This window comes from Symsagittifera roscoffensis, chromosome 2 (genome assembly GCF_963678635.1).
Source record: "Symsagittifera roscoffensis chromosome 2, txSymRosc1.1, whole genome shotgun sequence".
Lineage (NCBI taxonomy): Eukaryota > Metazoa > Xenacoelomorpha > Acoela > Convolutidae > Symsagittifera > Symsagittifera roscoffensis.
Genome location: NC_087063.1, coordinates 69,517,025 through 69,536,184, shown reverse-complemented (window position 1 = coordinate 69,536,184; position 19,160 = coordinate 69,517,025). Strand labels below are relative to the sequence as shown.

At 35.6% G+C, this 19,160-nt stretch overlaps 2 protein-coding genes across 2 annotated transcripts; both read left to right on the top strand.

Moving 5' to 3' along the window:
- Positions 1–4,822: 4,822 nt before the first annotated feature.
- On the top strand, positions 4,823–6,096 carry LOC134840317 (uncharacterized). Its single transcript, XM_063856079.1, has 2 exons — positions 4,823–5,024; positions 5,437–6,096. Exons 1-2 carry the CDS (start codon positions 4,898–4,900, stop codon positions 6,018–6,020), a joined length of 711 nt encoding a protein of 236 aa, XP_063712149.1. The 5' UTR covers positions 4,823–4,897; the 3' UTR covers positions 6,021–6,096.
- Positions 6,097–11,333: 5,237 nt separating this feature from the next.
- On the top strand, positions 11,334–12,599 carry LOC134840325 (uncharacterized). The gene is made up of 2 exons (XM_063856087.1): positions 11,334–11,527; positions 11,940–12,599. The coding sequence occupies exons 1-2, from the start codon at positions 11,437–11,439 to the stop codon at positions 12,521–12,523; spliced, it is 675 nt and encodes a 224-aa protein (XP_063712157.1). The 5' UTR covers positions 11,334–11,436; the 3' UTR covers positions 12,524–12,599.
- Positions 12,600–19,160: the final 6,561 nt, after the last annotated feature.

Sequence of the window (19,160 nt, the reverse complement as noted above, 5' to 3'; positions counted from 1 at the left end):
TGGTGGAGTGCAAATACAGTTGAGGAGTGCAATTGGTGGAGTACAAAAAACTTGTATCAAGCAGGGCAAAAAATCCAATTGTTGAAATTGCATACAGTGGAACTTTGTACGGAGACGTTTTGAGAGCTTTGAAGAAGAAAATCTTCATAGCTCATCTGGAGAAGTTTTCGGGGTTTTTCCCATAAATGCAGATTTTAAAGCATCATCTGCAAAAACTAAGGGGATTCCTTCCATGAAAAATGCACAGCTCGGAAAACGTCATTTGTTTTGCGTCGAGTTTTTCTAATCTAGTCGCGGTTTCGAAATTACAAGGATAAGAATACATCTTGAAGAGTACATAGACCACAGCACATTTTCATCACTGGATAAATGAAATTCATATTAGACAAGACTGCTCGTATCAGGGCGAAGCCCTGAATGTTCCGACTGCCTTTTAAGGTTTATTGAGCAGCAGTAATACATAAAAAAAAATTAAACGAAATAAAATAAAATGAAATTTTTTTTCAAAAATTGGAAGTTTTTTATGAAAATCATCCCCCCACACGCCATATAAAGTACAAAAAGATAGATTTTCATTCCTTGTAACAAATCAATTATGGCAAACAAGCTTCTTTCAACCAATTTGGAACGATTTATAAGACGGATTAAATCTCCGCTTACGCGTTAATAGCGCGAATTATATTGCGCGTTAATTGTCCCAAATTGATCAAAATGGCCAAAATGGCAATCTTTAAACCCTCATAACTTTACGAAGAAAGATCACAGGTGAAATATCTTTTCAAATTTAAGCTCAGGACAACAATACCTTTTGAATGATATAAAAAAATTCCGTCAAAAATGGCTAGTTAAAAAGTCGAAATTTGTCTGAAGAAAAAAAAACCCACCCCGAGCACAAATATTCCGTAACTTTCGTATCGAAAGTCGGAAAAAAAAACCAGGGCGGCGAAGAAGCAGCGAGGAGAAGTCAGACGAGCAATCATTGATAGACCAGAGGGCCGTTCTAAGCGCCTGACAAAGGTTTTTACTGCTGCTGACCAAAAACACGTCAAATTTTTTCCTCACAGTGTCAACCTTTTGCTCTCTGGATAAAATTTGTTCGGCAAACTTGGGACTTTGCTCAGAAGCTATTGAACCAAAATCCTCCTTAGACTAAAAATTCACAATTTTTTCGCTCAAACAAGATAATTCGTTCGGATCGACAATAAAAACTATAGAGCAATCCCTCTGAACAATCATCCATCCAACTATCAAGGACAGCATGAGTCGTAGCTAAAAGTTTGTCGTAATAACCTTTTGCCGTTTGCTGCAGCGCTAAACTTGGGATCAAAAAAGCGCACAAGAGGGATATCAAAATGCGCCAATTTTATAACTAGTAAGTTGAAAAGGCAATAGGTTGGCTTGAAGGGTTACTCTTACTACAAATAACGACGGTTGGACGGCTGGAATTACCCCAACTTGAAGGAACTTTCTTTCAATATCTGCCGAAATTGCATATATACGCTGCCTGATCAGGCAAAAAGCCCTCAAAAATTTCTGCAATAGACTGGGTTCTATAAAAACAGATTGATTCAAAGAGACATGAATTTTGATGCAATTGTTTTAGATTGACTTTCTTTTTTTAGATCTATCAAGCTACTTGCGCTGGCAATATTGCATGGCGACATTTCGCAGAAAAATCATGATAATAATCATGAGCTGTGTTATTTTTTCATCCCATCAAATTTGGATGAGGAGCACGCTAACAACCTTGAAAATGTTTCCATTGTTCCTCAAATATATCATCATTTATTTGCGCGTTTACTCTTAACTTAAACAAGACCGCTCGTATCAGGGCGAAGCCCTGAATGTTCAGACTGCCTATTAAGGTTTATGGAGCAGCAGTAATAACAAAAAAATTAAAAGAAACAAAATGAAATGAATTTTTTTTTCTAAAATTTGAAATTTTTTATGAAAATCATGCCCCAAACGCCATATAAAGTACAAAAAGATAGATTTCGTTCCTTGTAACAAATCAATTATGGCACATAAGCTTCTTTTAACCAATTTGGAACGATTTATAAGACGGATTAAATCTCCGCTTACGCGTTAATAGCACGAATTATATCGCGCGTTAATTGTCCCAAATTGGTCAAAATGACCACAATGGCAATCTTTAAACCCTCATAACTTTACGAAAAATGACCACAGGTGAAATATCTTTTCAAATTTGAGTTCAGGACAACAATACCTTTTGAATGATATAAAAAAATTCCGTGAAAAATGGCTAGTTAAAAAGTCGAAATTTGTCTGAAGAAAAAAAAACCCACCCCGATCACAAATATTCCGTTACTTTCGTATCGAAAGTCGGAACAAAAAGAATAAAAAGAGCCCTTGAGTTTTAAGTGACTGTAACAGATAGTTGGGGGGGGCGTTTTTCGGAGAGCTTTTTCGTGAATCGTTGGGGGCGTGGAGTTTTTTTTGTGAAAACTGAAGCTGCCGAAGTGGTTAATGGATATTTTTGAAAAACAAAATGTCAAGTTTGTTGTTGAGCCATCTTCAATGCCAAAGCGAAGTTACCCTAAACGGCGACAAAACTTCAAAAATTCGTTTCCGCTCACACCTTTCAAACTTTATCTGTTCATCGTTACCATACATGTTATTATGGCTAAACTCATAAAGTACGTTACGGATAACAAATCTTATCACAATTGTTGTTTTGTTCACCAATCCAAGTTTGATTGCATTGTGACAATGATAAAATAGTTTTTCAAAAGTAAAAAAAGAGCCAACAAAAACTCAAAAAGTCGGAAAAATAATGAACCTGGCAATCATCAAAGACTGTGATCCTTTGGATAGTGTTTAGTCTCAGTTTGTTTTAGTTTTAAGTGTTTGGGAAGTTTTTTTGTTTGTCAGAACAGCAAAAAAAAACCAGATCAACAATTACAACGACAAATTTCTTGAATTTTCATTTTGGATAATAGGGTAGTTTGAAGCTTCTGTAAGGTTTAAAACCTAGTGCGAAAGAAGCATTCAGATAAATTTTTGGCTATTAAAAGTAATGAAAATCTAATGTTAATTTTCGAACGGAATCATATCTTGCTACGCTTGCTAAGGCTAGTTTTACTAGTTTCAGCCTGTGGCGCTTAAAAATGGACCTTCAGCTCTGATAATTTTCTCCCAATTTATTGTCAAGCGATAAAAAAGTGTTTTTGTTCCACTTTAAGTGCCAATAGATAGATCGGAAACAGTTTCTTTAATTAATATATTTCCGCATGAGGAGAATGTTTTAAAATTATTGTTCCGACTTTCGATACGAAAGTAACGGAATACTTGTGCTCGGGGCGGGTTTTTTTTTCTTCAGACAAATTTCGACTTTTTAACTAGCCATTTTTGACAGAACTTTTTAAATATCATTCAAAAGGTATTGTTGACCTGAGCTTAAATTTGAAAAGAAATTTCACCTGTGATCTCTTTTCGTAAAGTTATGAGGGTTTAAAGATTGCCATTTTGGCCATTTTGACCAATTTGGGACAATTAACGAGCGATATAATTCGCGCTATTAACGCGTAAGCGGGGATTTAATCCGTCCTATAAATCGTTCCAAGTTGGTTGAACAAAGCTTATTTGCCATAATTGATTTGTTACAAGGAACGAAATCTCTCTTTTTAATCCGACTTTCGATACGAAAGTAACGGAATATTTGTGCTCGGGTGGGTTTTTTTTTCTTCAGACAAATTTCGACTTTTTAACTAGACATTTATGACGGAATTTTTTTATATCATTCGAAAGCTATTGTTGTCCTGAGCTTAAATTTGAAAAGATATTTCACCTGTGACCATTTTTAGTAAAGTTATGAGGGTTTAAAGATTGCCATTTTGGCCATTTTGACCAATTTGGGATAATTAACGCGCGATCTATTTGGCGCTATTAACACGTAAGCGGAGAGTTAATCCGCCTTAGAAATCATTCCAATTTGGTAAGAAAGAAGCTTATTTGCCATAATTGGTTGGTAACAAAGAGCGAAATCTATCCTTTTGTACTTTATATGGCGTGTGGGGGGATGGTTTTATTTAAAACAATTCAAATTTTAGAAAAAAAATTTTCATTTTGTTTTATTTCGTTGAATTTTTCATGTTATTTCTGCTCCATAAGCCTTAAAAGGCAGTCGGAAAATTCAGGGCTTCGCCCTGATACGAGCAGTCTTGTTGTACTTTATATGGCGTGTGGGGGGATGATTTTCATTAAAAATTTCAAATTTTAGAAAAAAATGTTTTCATTTTATTTTATTTCATTTAATTTTTTTATGTTATTACTGCTGCTCCATAATTCCTATCAGGCAGTCGGAACATTCAGGGCTTTGCCCTGATACGAGCAGTCTTGTTAATCTTTATTATTCTTTGTGGCTCTCATCCATTCCCCCATCTTTCAGGTTCAATTCTGAAAACGTTTCGTAAACATCTGTCATAATGCAAAAAAAAACACTTCGCATGAGAACTGAACAGATTTGTTCATTATTTTCATCGATCACGCATTCGGCCGAAAAACACGGTAAACAACTGAAAAAATTGATGTTTTGAGAGGTGGAGGAGTCGAACAGAGCCTCTTGTTTTAGAGTCATGTCGATTGAGATCAGAACTGCAAACTCTCGATTAAGTCTTAGTCACTTAAGTTCAAAGCTACTGCCAAAATAGTTAACTTCTGAGGATGTTTTTGTTTTGCTAATGCCACCATCAATATGATAATAACGGTTATGTTTTCACAGTTTGTGCCAATTAAATACTACATCCTGAAAATGCGCGAAACCATAACTGCCGAAAACCACTTAAAATAGTAAAACAATCAGACTATATTGCTCAAATTTGGACTTGTGATCGTATACTGATAGAAAATGTTATTCATTTGGCAAATTTTCTGATTTATGGTTCACTTGTTTCATTTGTTTCATGAAACAACCATGAAACACATAAGCATTTTCTTTTTCACCGCAAGTTTTCTTTCAGTCACTGGAAAAAGTGCAAATCTGGTGGATAAAACACAAAACGAAGGTAACCAAATTAGAGATATTTGCAAACGCAGCCATTATTCCAGAAAAAAAATTTATCGAGTATGTCTTTCATAACCTTGCATAGGAAAATGAAAAATCCCACATTTGACTACTAATTTTTTGCGCTTCAAATAAGTGTTTGAGCAAAATGGCCAATTTTAGAAAACTTTAAAGCTAAGCATTAAGATGCTGAAGTTTGATTAAAATGTCTAAAAAGCTGAAGCTGGATCATAACAATTATTACAAAAAAGGGATTGGTAACAAGGTACAATAATTGTTTATGTTTAATCGTTAAATTTGTTCTTTATGTGGTAGGAATTCTTTACTAGGTATAATGGGTGTAAGGGTAGTTATAAGATCCTCATTGGCAATCAGATCATTTCGTTGTCCATAATGATCAGCCCGCTTTTCAGAGCCTCTGCAGTATGAGCCCACGCCTGATCTAACCGCTCTAGTTAACCAAGTGCACGTTGAGCTACGCCAAGCCCAACTGGAGTATGGCACAAAACAAGTGACGGACACCACAAACATGGTCATGGTAAGCTACAGCTGGAACGAAAAAAAACCTGCCAGACACATTTACGCTGCACTGAAAGCCAGCGGAATAAATGCCTGGATTGACTATTACAACATGACTGATGCGAATAACCTGCCCCAAGCGATGGGCGAAACAGTCGAAGATTCGTCTGTAATTGTGGTTTGTTTTTCACAAGCTTACCAAAATAGCCAGAATTGCCGACAGGAAGCTCTCTACTCGCTTCAAATGAAGAAAAAACAAGTATTCGCTAAGGTACAAGAAGATTTCGCTCCCTCAGGCTGGCTGGGGTTTGTTCTAGCAGGACGCCAGTACTACAACTTCTATAACGAATCTGTGTTCGAGTCTAACTTCGAGAAACTGCTCGGAAATGTGGAAGAGGGACTGAACGGCTCAGATGGTAAACTCGGTCATGGTCTGACGATGGTTTTTGTCAGTATTGCGTTCAAAGTTTTCTTCTGAAGTAATATTTAGTAATCTATCATCGTGTCATAAATTATTATCTGGTTTATTATAATGAGGTTAATCATGTTAAAGATTTAAGCTGATTGTTTCTGATCAAGTTTTTTTAGTATTCCCTTGAAGGTTGATTACGAGATAACTTACAAGACAATCAAATGTTGTCTTGTAAGTTGTAGAACTGTTTTTCCTTCTTTTTTCTGCTCGAAATTTGCACCGCGGCTCTGACATTCATGCCACTCGGGTAGCCGTCCACAATTGCTGTTGCGACTGCAAAAGCCGCGCTAAAGATAATGTACGGAACAAAAAACTTCACTCGCGCCGAGTTCATTGTCACGTATAGTCTCAATATAAAATTACGCAAAACGGAACCTAAAAACGCTCAATTTTAACTGAAACTTGTTGAATTGTTTTTTGAATCATGTCAAAAAAATTTCCTCCGAGTGTTGCATTGACCCTGTCACTTGAAGGCACCACCAAACAAAACTTTCCATATGCTTTAACGGCAACTTATTTTTCCATATGCTTTAACGGCATCTATTTTTATGTCTGTTAGTCTATTTGTTTCATGGAATGTATATCAAAGATCGCGGGTTGCGTTTTCAATCAAACCAGACTTGTAGAAGTCATCACCGACAAGCTTGAGCCTATTTTCAGAATTTGGAGGTTTTTTTTATTTCAAATCAAATCAAAGTTACTCACATGCAATATCAAAGTTGCGCAGAAATTTTCTCACATTACTATCTGAGAAATCGGCTTTTTTTGAGAAAGTGTCAATTGAGTTATAACCGAAGGTTGTTAACTCATAGAGTAATTTCGGATAGGGTACACCGTCTGCTCGTCACGCTATCTTATTTTCGGCCGGATAGATTCGTGCAACTTCTTAGTCTAATACCGATCCTAATCTTACTCTTATACTTACTAGTCTCAGGGTGTTTAACTAATCTCTGCTAGGCTCAATAGATCTAGAGTATACTGGTTTATTGCGGCAGCTGAAGTTCTCTTGAGGAGGCAACTAATTTCTAAGTTAAATTCAAATCTCTCTGGTGCTGAAATTACAAATAATTTCAACACTTACAAGTAAGTGGGTTGTTAGTTAGATGGATTGTGGTTGGTTAATATTAAATATTTTACAGTGGTAAAATATCCAATTTATCCTATTATAAAATGTAGTTTAGATCAGGTTCCACCCATCCGGGTTTTACAGAGTTTTTTAGAGTTATCTTTCTGCAATTTGAAGGATGGATGATGAACGTTGGTATTTGGCGAACATCATATTCTTGTCCGGTTCCTCTTGGAGAAGAAGTTCCACGACGCTGGAATTAGGGACATAAAATTGTTGCGTCGTCTTTTGACAACGACTGTGATCCCCAATGAAATCAATCTGATTTCAAAATGATTTGCTATGAAGGGTTTTTCTGTATTATGTAGAGAACTTGTTTTGTGTGCAACCTCGTCTGGGAATGGCGTGGAGATCGTGTGTGGAAGGGATGCCTCGTAACTCGGATCTGTACGTATACATGAACATCGAGGTGGTCATTGGTCTAGTTCAATGAAGTCTTTTTCTGCGGAGTCAAGTCGTACTCTAAATCCTTTGAGTTGTGATTGTGGACGGCATGTCGGTTGTGCTTAGCCATTCCTTTGTTCGAGTGTGATGGGATCATCTAGTCTTTGGATTTTCGTCTTTGTTGTTGTGTATTGATCTATATACTGCAAAGTATGATTTACATTTTACATTTTATAAAGTTATGTTAATCCAATTTTTTTATCATGATTTTAGTTAATCGTTTTCACAAAAGCGTTTTGTTTTAGTTTGGTTATTTTGAAGAGTTACTCACCCTTGAGTACCTCTTATTAAAAAAAGAAGTGTGGTCACAAAGCGTGGATGTAGCGCGGTGGGTTAGGCCGGCTATAGAGCATGCCCAGGACGTCTTCTCTGGTGGGTTAGGCCAGGAGTGGGAGTATGATTTCATGCTGTTTCTTTGAGAAATCCTGTTATGTGATAACGTTTTATGTTGGGTTTATGTTAGTATTTCTTATATTACTTTGGTTGTGTCCTTTTTTCAAAAATCAAATTGTTTTTGGTATGGGTTTGTCTTGCGACTTTTTTGTGTTTTATTATTTCTTTTTTAGACTTTATAATAGTCTTCAAAAGAATAAATTATCCAGTTTTAAACTGGGTTAATCCGGTTTGGGTACCGTTAGTTTTCTTTTCTTAGTCATGCTGTTATTTTATGATTTGTGGTGTTTAGTAAGCTGGGTTGGTTAGTTTGGTTTAGTATATAATTCCTTTCCAACCGAGTTAAAGGGAAATTTGAAACTTGTTATCGTGTGTTAGAGTTGTTGAGTGTGAAAACTTGAAACTTAAAATCATTATTTAAACAATTCTTCTTGGGCGAGCTGTGCGAGTTTGGATAGAATTCTTGTGCGATTGAATGAAAATATCAAAATGTTAGTACTGCTTTCTCATTTTATCAATATATTGCATAGAATTTGAATTTTACTGCGTTTGGGGGAAATTTAAAAATATAAATTTTCATCGTAATTAATTTTACTGCTTCATGGGGAAATAATTTATAAATTAAATTACTATATTTGGTATATTTTATTATTTTATTTAGTGCAAGAAATTAATGAATTTTAAGAGAATTTAACAAGTTTGTAGTTTTAATTTTCTTTTCTGTTTTGTAGGTGATCGTGGTGTGAAGACTGGAAATTTAAATGAAACATTAATAAAAAATGGTCAGTACTAATTTAAATTTATTCGTGAACAGCGTTTTAAATTATACTTACCTGTTAATCGTCTGGGAAAAAGCCGTGGGGGAAGATATCGTGTATCATATCTGATGTTGTTAGTAATTTGGCTAGTATGCGAATGATGTTTTTAGTTTGGAGCAGTGGCCAAAGCAATTGAAGTGCTTTAATGATTTTTAGTTCTTCGGTGCCTACTGCAAACTCGTAAGGTGTTTTTTAAATGAGGTTATATATTTTATGATTATATTTAGTATTGTGAATGAAGTCTAATATTGGTATTTCTATAGGCTGGATAAACTCATGCGGGATTAGTAAGGGTCTGGATTCTTCGGCGTTAAAGGTCTTCGTGATGGGACAAAATATATAAAATTGGGTTACTGGGTCATTGTTGGGAAGGATGCCGTGGAGGTTAGTATCTTTGATGCAATAAAATTAAGGAAAAATGGTGACGTGTATTTTGAGTTAAAAAACTGAAAATGATGGTGAGGTTGTCTTGATGGGGTTTGCAAATCAAAATGATTTTGGATAAAACGACAGTATGTATATGTGTGGGTTTGTTTAGTGCGTAACATAATATCGTGGGAACAGTGCAAATCGCGTTCACGTGGTGAAAGAAAGTGAAAGGTTAGTGAAAATAACTGAAATTTGTCATGGAAACTTTTGTAAGCTTGAATATCAGCTACTGATTGGGAAATGATGTGATCATACTTTCTATCAAAAATATTAAGTGTGAATACGTATGACGTTTTGATGAAAATTTTTTCTGTTAATTGCGGGTTAGTGAAGCGGTCTTCATCTAAAAATTGGTCTTGATTAGGTCGGATGATATTATGGTTGTAAAATTCTATTGTAAATTCGTTAGCTCGGGGTGCAGTGAATGTTTTTAGTAATTTTTTGTATCCTACGTAAGTAAATTGTCTAGCTGTTAGTGTTGTAGTTAGTCTATATAACATGTCTTTGTTCTTTTCTATGTTGTCATGAGTATTAGTTAGTGGAAGGCAAATGGGGTTAGTAAAATGATAATAAGCTGTCCAAAGAAGTGCTGGCATTAAAACATGTTCATCTGCAAAACTACGTGTGTCATTAGTATTGTTAGGTGTGTTTAATGTATATTGTGGAAATGAGGGTAAAGTGATTGCTAGAAAGTTTTTCGTGTTGGTGTGCTGCGGGTGATTAATATATTCGCAGGCTGTTCCGGGTTTAGTCGGGAACGGGTGATTCGGGAATTTTCGTTTAAAAGTTCGATAAGCTCGGTGAGTGCTACTAGGTGTTTCGGTGGATGTGGATGATTGTGTTAATGATGCAGTGTAAGCTGAGGAGGGTGTAGGAGTAGGTGGGTTTGAGGATTCTATTGTGGATGATATTTGATGTATTGTGAGGGTGTTAGGGTGTATTAACTGTTGTTGTAAGGTAATAAAATTCTCGAGTTCCTGGGAAATTTGGGGGGGGGGGGTATCTGGAGAATTATTATATGATCTGTCGGAGTGAAGTGGAGAGTAGGTTGGGGTCACTTGCGAGGCATAAGAAGGAGTGGAAACGGATGGGAGTGAACTATTTGATGGAATTGGTTGAAAAGGGGGTTTTGAAAAAACTGAGGAGTTGGTCTGAATATTATTTGATGGAGATGGTTCGGAGTCTGCAAATTCGTCAGGGGTTTCTACATTAGGGTTATTAAATTGTGAGATAGAGTATAAAACTGAAATATCTGAGTTAGTATCAGAATTCGTGCTTGATGATATATTAATAATCGGAAAATCGGGTGGTGGGAAGTTAAAAAGTGGGATTACTGGGTTTTGAGTTTGGAGGTTGTCTGGGTGGGAATTTGAGAGATGTAGGGATCCAAGTTGTCGGCTCATCGTGGGCTAAAAAATGATTATTTTGAGACTGAAAAGTGGCGGTGTGGGGTTGTTCTATAAATTGTTCGTATGTATTATCATTTTGTGAATGATGTGTCATTAAATGTTGGATGAGACTTTGTGGTATATTTGGTCTAGAATTTGGATTATTTGTGATTGCTAAGCTTCGGAAGTTACATGGGACTAATGATAATGGATGGTTTTGTGGTAGGGGTGGCAACTGTGGTGCGGTAGTTGTTATTTCTATATTAATATGTTCTTCGTCGTAGAACTTTTTCTGTCTTGTGGATATTTTCGTGTTATATTCTTTTATTTGTGCGTCTAGAAGTATTTTGTTTATTGATGATGAAAAAATTCCAAAAAATCCTTTAAACAGTTTGCGTGCTACACTTGCTTGTCTGTTTACTTGTGTGTGTATAGCGCATGTGTTATAGATTCCTTTTAAAAATGAGAAAAGAAATCCTATAAAGTTAAACATTGCGTATCACAACTGCGAACTCTCGATTAAGTCTTAGTCACTTAAGTTCAAAGGTACTGCCAAAATAGTTAACTTCTGAGGATGTTTTTGTTTTGCTAATGCCACCATCAATATGATAATAACGGTTATGTTTTCACAGTTTGTGCCAATTAAATACTACATCCTGAAAATGCGCGAAACCATAACGGCCGAAAACTACTTAACATAGTAAAACAATCAGACTATATTGCTCAAATTTGGACTTATGATCGTATACTGGTAGAAAATGTTATTCATTTGGCAAATTTTCTGATTTATGGTTCACTTGTTTCATTAGTTTCATGAAACAACCATGAAACACATAAGCATATTCTTTTTCACCGCAAGTTTTCTTTCAGTCACTGGAAAAAGTGCAAATCTGGTGGATAAAACGCAAAACGAAGGTAACCAAATTAGAGATATTTGCAAACGCAGCCATTATTCGAGAAAAAAAATTTATCGAGTATGTCTTTCATAGCCTTGCATAGGAAAATGAAAAATCCCACATTTGACTACTAATTTTTTGCGCTTCAAATAAGTGTTTGAGCAAAATGGCCAATTTGAGAAAACTTTAAAGCTAAGCATTAAGATGCTGAAGTTTGATTAAAGTGTCTAAAAAGCTGAAGCTGGATCATAACAATTATTACAAAAAAGGGATTGGTAACAAGGTACAATAATTGTATATGTTTGATCGTTAAATTTGTTCTTTATGTGGTAGGAATTCTTTACTAGGCATAATGGGTGTAAAGGTAGTTATAAGATCCTCATTGGCAATCAGATCATTTCGTTGTCCATAATGATCAGCCCGCTTTTCAGAGCCTCTGCAGTATGAGCCCACGCCTGATCTAACCGCTCTAGTTAACCAAGTGCACGTTGAGCTACGCCAAGCCCAACTGGAGTATGGCACAAAACAAGTGACGGACACCACAAACATGGTCATGGTAAGCTACAGCTGGAACGAAAAAAAACCTGCCAGACACATTTACGCTGCACTGAAAGCCAGCGGAATAAATGCCTGGATTGACTATTACAACATGACTGATGCGAATAACCTGCCCCAAGCGATGGGCGAAACAGTCGAAGATTCGTCTGTAATTGTGGTTTGTTTTTCACAAGCTTACCAAAATAGCCAGAATTGCCGACAGGAAGCTCTCTACTCGCTTCAAATGAAGAAAAAACAAGTATTCGCTAAGGTACAAGAAGATTTCGCTCCCTCAGGCTGGCTGGGGTTTGTTCTAGCAGGACGCCAGTACTACAACTTCTATAACGAATCTGTGTTCGAGTCTAACTTCGAGAAACTGCTCGGAAATGTGGAAGAGGGACTGAACGGCTCAGATGGTAAACTCGGTCATGGTCTGACGATGGTTTTTGTCAGTATTGCGTTCAAAGTTTTCTTCTGAAGTAATATTTAGTAATCTATCATCGTGTCATAAATTATTATCTGGTTTATTATAATGAGGTTAATCATGTTAAAGATTTAAGCTGATTGTTTCTGATCAAGTTTTTTTAGTATTCCCTTGAAGGTTGATTACGAGATAACTTACAAGACAATCAAATGTTGTCTTGTAAGTTGTAGAACTGTTTTTCCTTCTTTTTTCTGCTCGAAATTTGCACCGCGGCTCTGACATTCATGCCACTCGGGTAGCCGTCCACAATTGCTGTTGCGACTGCAAAAGCCGCGCTAAAGATAATGTACGGAACAAAAAACTTCACTCGCGCCGAGTTCATTGTCACGTATAGTCTCAATATAAAATTACGCAAAACGGAACCTAAAAACGCTCAATTTTAACTGAAACTTGTTGAATTGTTTTTTGAATCATGTCAAAAAAATTTCCTCCGAGTGTTGCATTGACCCTGTCACTTGAAGGCACCACCAAACAAAACTTTCCATATGCTTTAACGGCAACTTATTTTTCCATATGCTTTAACGGCATCTATTTTTATGTCTGTTAGTCTATTTGTTTCATGGAATGTATATCAAAGATCGCGGGTTGCGTTTTCAATCAAACCAGACTTGTAGAAGTCATCACCGACAAGCTTGAGCCTATTTTCAGAATTTGGAGGTTTTTTTTATTTCAAATCAAATCAAAGTTACTCACATGCAATATCAAAGTTGCGCAGAAATTTTCTCACATTACTATCTGAGAAATCGGCTTTTTTTGAGAAAGTGTCAATTGAGTTATAACCGAAGGTTGTTAACTCATAGAGTAATTTCGGATAGGGTACACCGTCTGCTCGTCACGCTATCTTATTTTCGGCCGGATAGATTCGTGCAACTTCTTAGTCTAATACCGATCCTAATCTTACTCTTATACTTACTAGTCTCAGGGTGTTTAACTAATCTCTGCTAGGCTCAATAGATCTAGAGTATACTGGTTTATTGCGGCAGCTGAAGTTCTCTTGAGGAGGCAACTAATTTCTAAGTTAAATTCAAATCTCTCTGGTGCTGAAATTACAAGTAATTTCAACACTTACAAGTAAGTGGGTTGTTAGTTAGATGGATTGTGATTGGTTAATATTAAATATTTTACAGTGGTAAAATATCCAATTTATCCTATTATAAAATGTAGTTTAGATCAGGTTCCACCCATCCGGGTTTTACAGAGTTTTTTAGAGTTATCTTTCTGCAATTTGAAGGATGGATGATGAACGTTGGTATTTGGCGAACATCATATTCTTGTCCGGTTCCTCTTGGAGAAGAAGTTCCACGACGCTGGAATTAGGGACATAAAATTGTTGCGTCGTCTTTTGACAACGACTGTGATCCCCAATGAAATCAATCTGATTTCAAAATGATTTGCTATGAAGGGTTTTTCTGTATTATGTAGAGAACTTGTTTTGTGTGCAACCTCGTCTGGGAATGGCGTGGAGATCGTGTGTGGAAGGGATGCCTCGTAACTCGGATCTGTACGTATACATGAACATCGAGGTGGTCATTGGTCTAGTTCAATGAAGTCTTTTTCTGCGGAGTCAAGTCGTACTCTAAATCCTTTGAGTTGTGATTAAGGACGGCATGTCGGTTGTGCTTAGCCATTCCTTTGTTCGAGTGTGATGGGATCATCTAGTCTTTGGATTTTCGTCTTTGTTGTTGTGTATTGATCTATATACTGCAAAGTATGATTTACATTTTACATTTTATAAAGTTATGTTAATCCAATTTTTTTATCATGATTTTAGTTAATCGTTTTCACAAAAGCGTTTTGTTTTAGTTTGGTTATTTTGAAGAGTTACTCACCCTTGAGTACCTCTTATTAAAAAAAGAAGTGTGGTCACAAAGCGTGGATGTAGCGCGGTGGGTTAGGCCGGCTATAGAGCATGCCCAGGACGTCTTCTCTGGTGGGTTAGGCCAGGAATGGGAGTATGATTTCATGCTGTTTCTTTGAGAAATCCTGTTATGTGATAACGTTTTATGTTGGGTTTATGTTAGTATTTCTTATGTTACTTTGGTTGTGTCCTTTTTTCAAAAATCAAATTGTTTTTGGTATGGGTTTGTCTTGCGACTTTTTTGTGTTTTATTATTTCTTTTTTAGACTTTATAATAGTCTTCAAAATAATAAATTATCCAGTTTTAAACTGGGTTAATCCGGTTTGGGTACCGTTAGTTTTCTTTTCTTAGTCATGCTGTTATTTTATGATTTGTGGTGTTTAGTAAGCTGGGTTGGTTAGTTTGGTTTAGTATATAATTCCTTTCCAACCGGGTTAAAGGGAAATTTGAAACTTGTTATCGTGTGTTAGAGTTGTTGAGTGTGAAAACTTGAAACTTAAAATCATTATTTAAACAATTCTTCTTGGGCGAGCTGTGCGAGTTTGGATAGAATTCTTGTGCGATTGAATGATAATATCAAAAGGTTAGTACTGCTTTCTCATTTTATCAATATATTGCATAGAATTTGAATTTTACTGCGTTTGGGGGAAATTTAAAAATATAAATTTTCATCGTAATTAATTTTACTGCTTCATGGGGAAATAATTTATAGATTAAATTACTATATTTGGTATATTTTATTATTTTATTTAGTGCAAGAAATTAATGAATTTTAAGAGAATTTAACAAGTTTTTAATTTTAATTTTCTTTTCTGTTTTGTAGGTGATCGTGGTGTGAAGACTGGAAATTTAAATGAAACATTAATAAAAAATGGTCAGTACTAATTTAAATTTATTCGTGAACAGTGTTTTAAATTATACTTACCTGTTAATCGTCTGGGAAAAAGCCGTGGGGGAAGATATCGTGTATCATATCTGATGTTGTTAGTAATTTGGCTAGTATGCGAATGATGTTTTTAGTTTGGAGCAGTGGCCAAAGCAATTGAAGTGCTTTAATGATTTTTAGTTCTTCGGTGCCTACTGCAAACTCGTAAGGTGTTTTTTAAATGAGGTTATATATTTTATGATTATATTTAGTATTGTGAATGAAGTCTAATATTGGTATTTCTATAGGCTGGATAAACTCATGCGGGATTAGTAAGGGTCTGGATTCTTCGGCGTTAAAGGTCTTCGTGATGGGACAAAATATATACAATTGGGTTACTGGGTCATTGTTGGGAAGGATGCCGTGGAGGTTAGTATGTTTGATGCAATAAAATTAAAGAAAAATGGTGACGTGAATTTTGAGTTAAAAAACTGAAAATGATGGTGAGGTTGTCTTGATGGGGTTTGCAAATCAAAATGATTTTGGATAAAACGACAGTATGTATATGTGTGGGTTTGTTTAGTGCGTAACATAATATCGTGGGAACAGTGCAAATCGCGTTCACGTGGTGAAAGAAAGTGAAAGGTTAGTGAAAATAACTGAAATTTGTCATGGAAACTTTCGTAAGCTTGAATATCAGCTACTGATTGGGAAATGATGTGATCATACTTTCTATCAAAAATATTAAGTGTGAATACGTATGACGTTTTGATGAAAATTTTTTCTGTTAATTGCGGGTTAGTGAAGCGGTCTTCATCTAAAAATTGGTCTTGATTAGGTCGGATGATATTATGGTTGTAAAATTCTATTGTAAATTCGTTAGCTCGGGGTGCAGTGAATGTTTTTAGTAACTTTTTATATCCTACGTAAGTAAATTGTCTAGCTGTTAGTGTTGTAGTTAGTCTATATAACATGTCTTTGTTCTTTTCTATGTTGTCATGAGTATTAGTTAGTGGTAGGCAAATGGGGTTAGTAAAATGATAATAAGCTGTCCAAAGAAGTGCTGGCATTAAAACATGTTCATCTGCAAAACTACGTGTGTCATTAGTATTGTTAGGTGTGTTTAATGTATATTGTGGAAATGAGGGTAAAGTGATTGCTAGAAAGTTTTTCGTGTTGGTGTGCTGCGGGTGATTAATATATTCGCAGGCTGTTCCGGGTTTAGTCGGGAACGGGTGATTCGGGAATTTTCGTTTAAAAGTTCGATAAGCTCGGTGAGTGCTACTAGGTGTTTCGGTGGATGTGGATGATTGTGTTAATGATGCAGTGTAAGCTGAGGAGGGTGTAGGAGTAGGTGGGTTTGAGGATTCTATTGTGGATGATATTTGATGTATTGTGAGGGTGTTAGGGTGTATTAACTGTTGTTGTAAGGTAATAAAATTCTCGAGTTCCTGGGAAATTTGGGGGGGGGGGGTATCTGGAGAATTATTATATGATCTGTCGGAGTGAAGTGGAGAGTAGGTTGGGGTCACTTGCGAGGCATAAGAAGGAGTGGAAACGGATGGGAGTGAACTATTTGATGGAATTGGTTGAAAAGGGGGTTTTGAAAAAACTGAGGAGTTGGTCTGAATATTATTTGATGGAGATGGTTCGGAGTCTGCAAATTCGTCAGGGGTTTCTACATTAGGGTTATTAAATTGTGAGATAGAGTATAAAACTGAAATATCTGAGTTAGTATCAGAATTCGTGCTTGATGATATATTAATAATCGGAAATTCGGGTGGTGGGAAGTTAAAAAGTGGGATTATTGGGATTTGAGTTTGGAGGTTGTCTGGGTGGGAATTTGAGAGATGTAGGGATCCAAGTTGTCGGCTCATCGTGGGCTAAAAAATGATTATTTTGAGACTGAAAAGTGGCGGTGTGGGGTTGTTCTATAAATTGTTCGTATGTATTATCATTTTGTGAATGATGTGTCATTAAATGTTGGATGAGACTTTGTGGTATATTTGGTCTAGAATTTGGATTATTTGTGATTGCTAAGCTTCGGAAGTTACATGGGACTAATGATAATGGATGGTTTTGTGGTAGGGGTGGCAACTGTGGTGCGGTAGTTGTTATTTCTATATTAATATGTTCTTCGTCGTAGAACTTTTTCTGTCTTGTGGATATTTTCGTGTTATATTCTTTTATTTGTGCGTCTAGAAGTATTTTGTTTATTGATGATGAAAAAATTCCAAAACATCCTTTAAACAGTATGCGTGCTACACTTGCTTGTCTGTTTACTTGTGTGTGTATAGCGCATGTGTTATAGATTCCTTTTAAAAATGAGAAAAGAAATCCTATAAAGTTAAACATTGCGTATAAGATAGTTAACTTTTCTAAGATGTAATAGGGCCATCTTAGAAATCCTAGAATTTCATTTTTTAGGGTGACAAAACTGAAAATATTTATAGGGGAAATATCCTGTGGTCTGTACATTTCACCGTTTAAATATATATATAGTCTTTAGTGTCTTTAAAATATCCGCTATAATCTTGTGTATAAATATCTGCAAATCCTGCGGTTTCGGCAAATTTTCTTAAATTTTTGGTCAATTGACTGTCTTCGTATAGTGTCCATTTGTATTAATAATTCTTGAAATTGTTGTGTTCTAATGTGATGTTGGATATCTGATTTAGATTATATTCCAATTGATTGTAAATCAATATTTGGATTACGAGCAATAGCTCTGATGCTTTCGGGTGAAAAATTTTTGAGTGATTGCATTAACGTAGGGTATGGAGTAAGGAGAAAGTATTTATCTTCATCAGGCTTCAATTGTACTAATTGTGGCTATTTTCTAATCCACATGGGACTGCGGTATCCCAAAAATATGTTCGTCTTGAAGTGTGTCGAGAAAATGTACTTTTTTTTATAGAATAAAAGGATTCTTTTATAACAACGTTTATCTTCAAAAACATATAGTGGTGATACCTTTTTGGTACAAGGATAAAACATTAAAATATTTCCCTAGTAGTCTAGAAAATTTGATCTATTTCCTGACAATAAGTATCCTGCGTAGGGTATTTTTAATACTGCTAGTGCGAGTGATTGTAGGATTTGTGTCCTTTCCAATTCGCATTATTGGTGAAGTGTTTCTAATTCGGAGAGTGACATTTCTTGAAAAATTCGACTAATTGTGTAGTCTAAATTCATATCTAAGTGAATATCATAATGGATATTACCGAAGTAGGTGTTATTCATTAGTGATGGTTCTTGTAAACGTGTACTTCTACTGTCATGGGGCTTTTGTTTTCCACCAGGTTGACCTGTGCTTTTTTGAAAGTTAACTAGTATGAATGATGTTCCTTCATTTAGAGGATGATTTGTAGCATAAGGGTCAAATTTTATTTTTCCAGTGGTCATGTCGAAACCTTTTTCGTATTCGACAAGTATTTCAGAATATTGTGTTTTATAAAGTGGGTTTCTGTATTTGCATGCAATTTCTGTTTCTTGATATGTTTGGAAACGTTTTAATTTATTTTCTATATCATGAGTATTTATAAAATCATTAGTTTGTTTTCGGGATAAATTTACTTTTTTGTATGGGTATTTTTTATCTGGTATTGGTTTTTTTCGTCTAGTTTTATATGTCCTTGATATCTTTCAAGCTGTGCTTGGTGTACAGTATCGGCAAAGACTTGGAAATTTACTAGTTTCCTGTCTGTGTTTTTATTTCTTGTGATGTTTAGTCTGAGTAGTTCGTTTTTACAATCATCGGGATTTAGATGTAGAAGTCGTTCTATAATACTTTGATAGAATGATTCGTGATCAAGTCGGTTTTTATTTCCGTTTGAAACTTGTGAATAATGTACTTCCTTTTCGGAAAAGGTTGCTGTAAATTTATAACCTGTGACTGCTGTTGCTC

Excerpts from the sequence above, each read along its gene's own strand:
- LOC134840317 (XM_063856079.1), top strand. The coding sequence starts at position 4,898 with ATGGTTCACTTGTTTCATTTGTTTCATGAAACAACCATGAAACACATA. Across the intron at positions 5,025-5,436 it reads GGATAAAACACAAAACGAAG|AGCCTCTGCAGTATGAGCCC; the intron begins GTAACCAAATTA and ends CCCGCTTTTCAG.
- LOC134840325 (XM_063856087.1), top strand. The coding sequence starts at position 11,437 with ATGAAACACATAAGCATATTCTTTTTCACCGCAAGTTTTCTTTCAGTC. Across the intron at positions 11,528-11,939 it reads GGATAAAACGCAAAACGAAG|AGCCTCTGCAGTATGAGCCC; the intron begins GTAACCAAATTA and ends CCCGCTTTTCAG.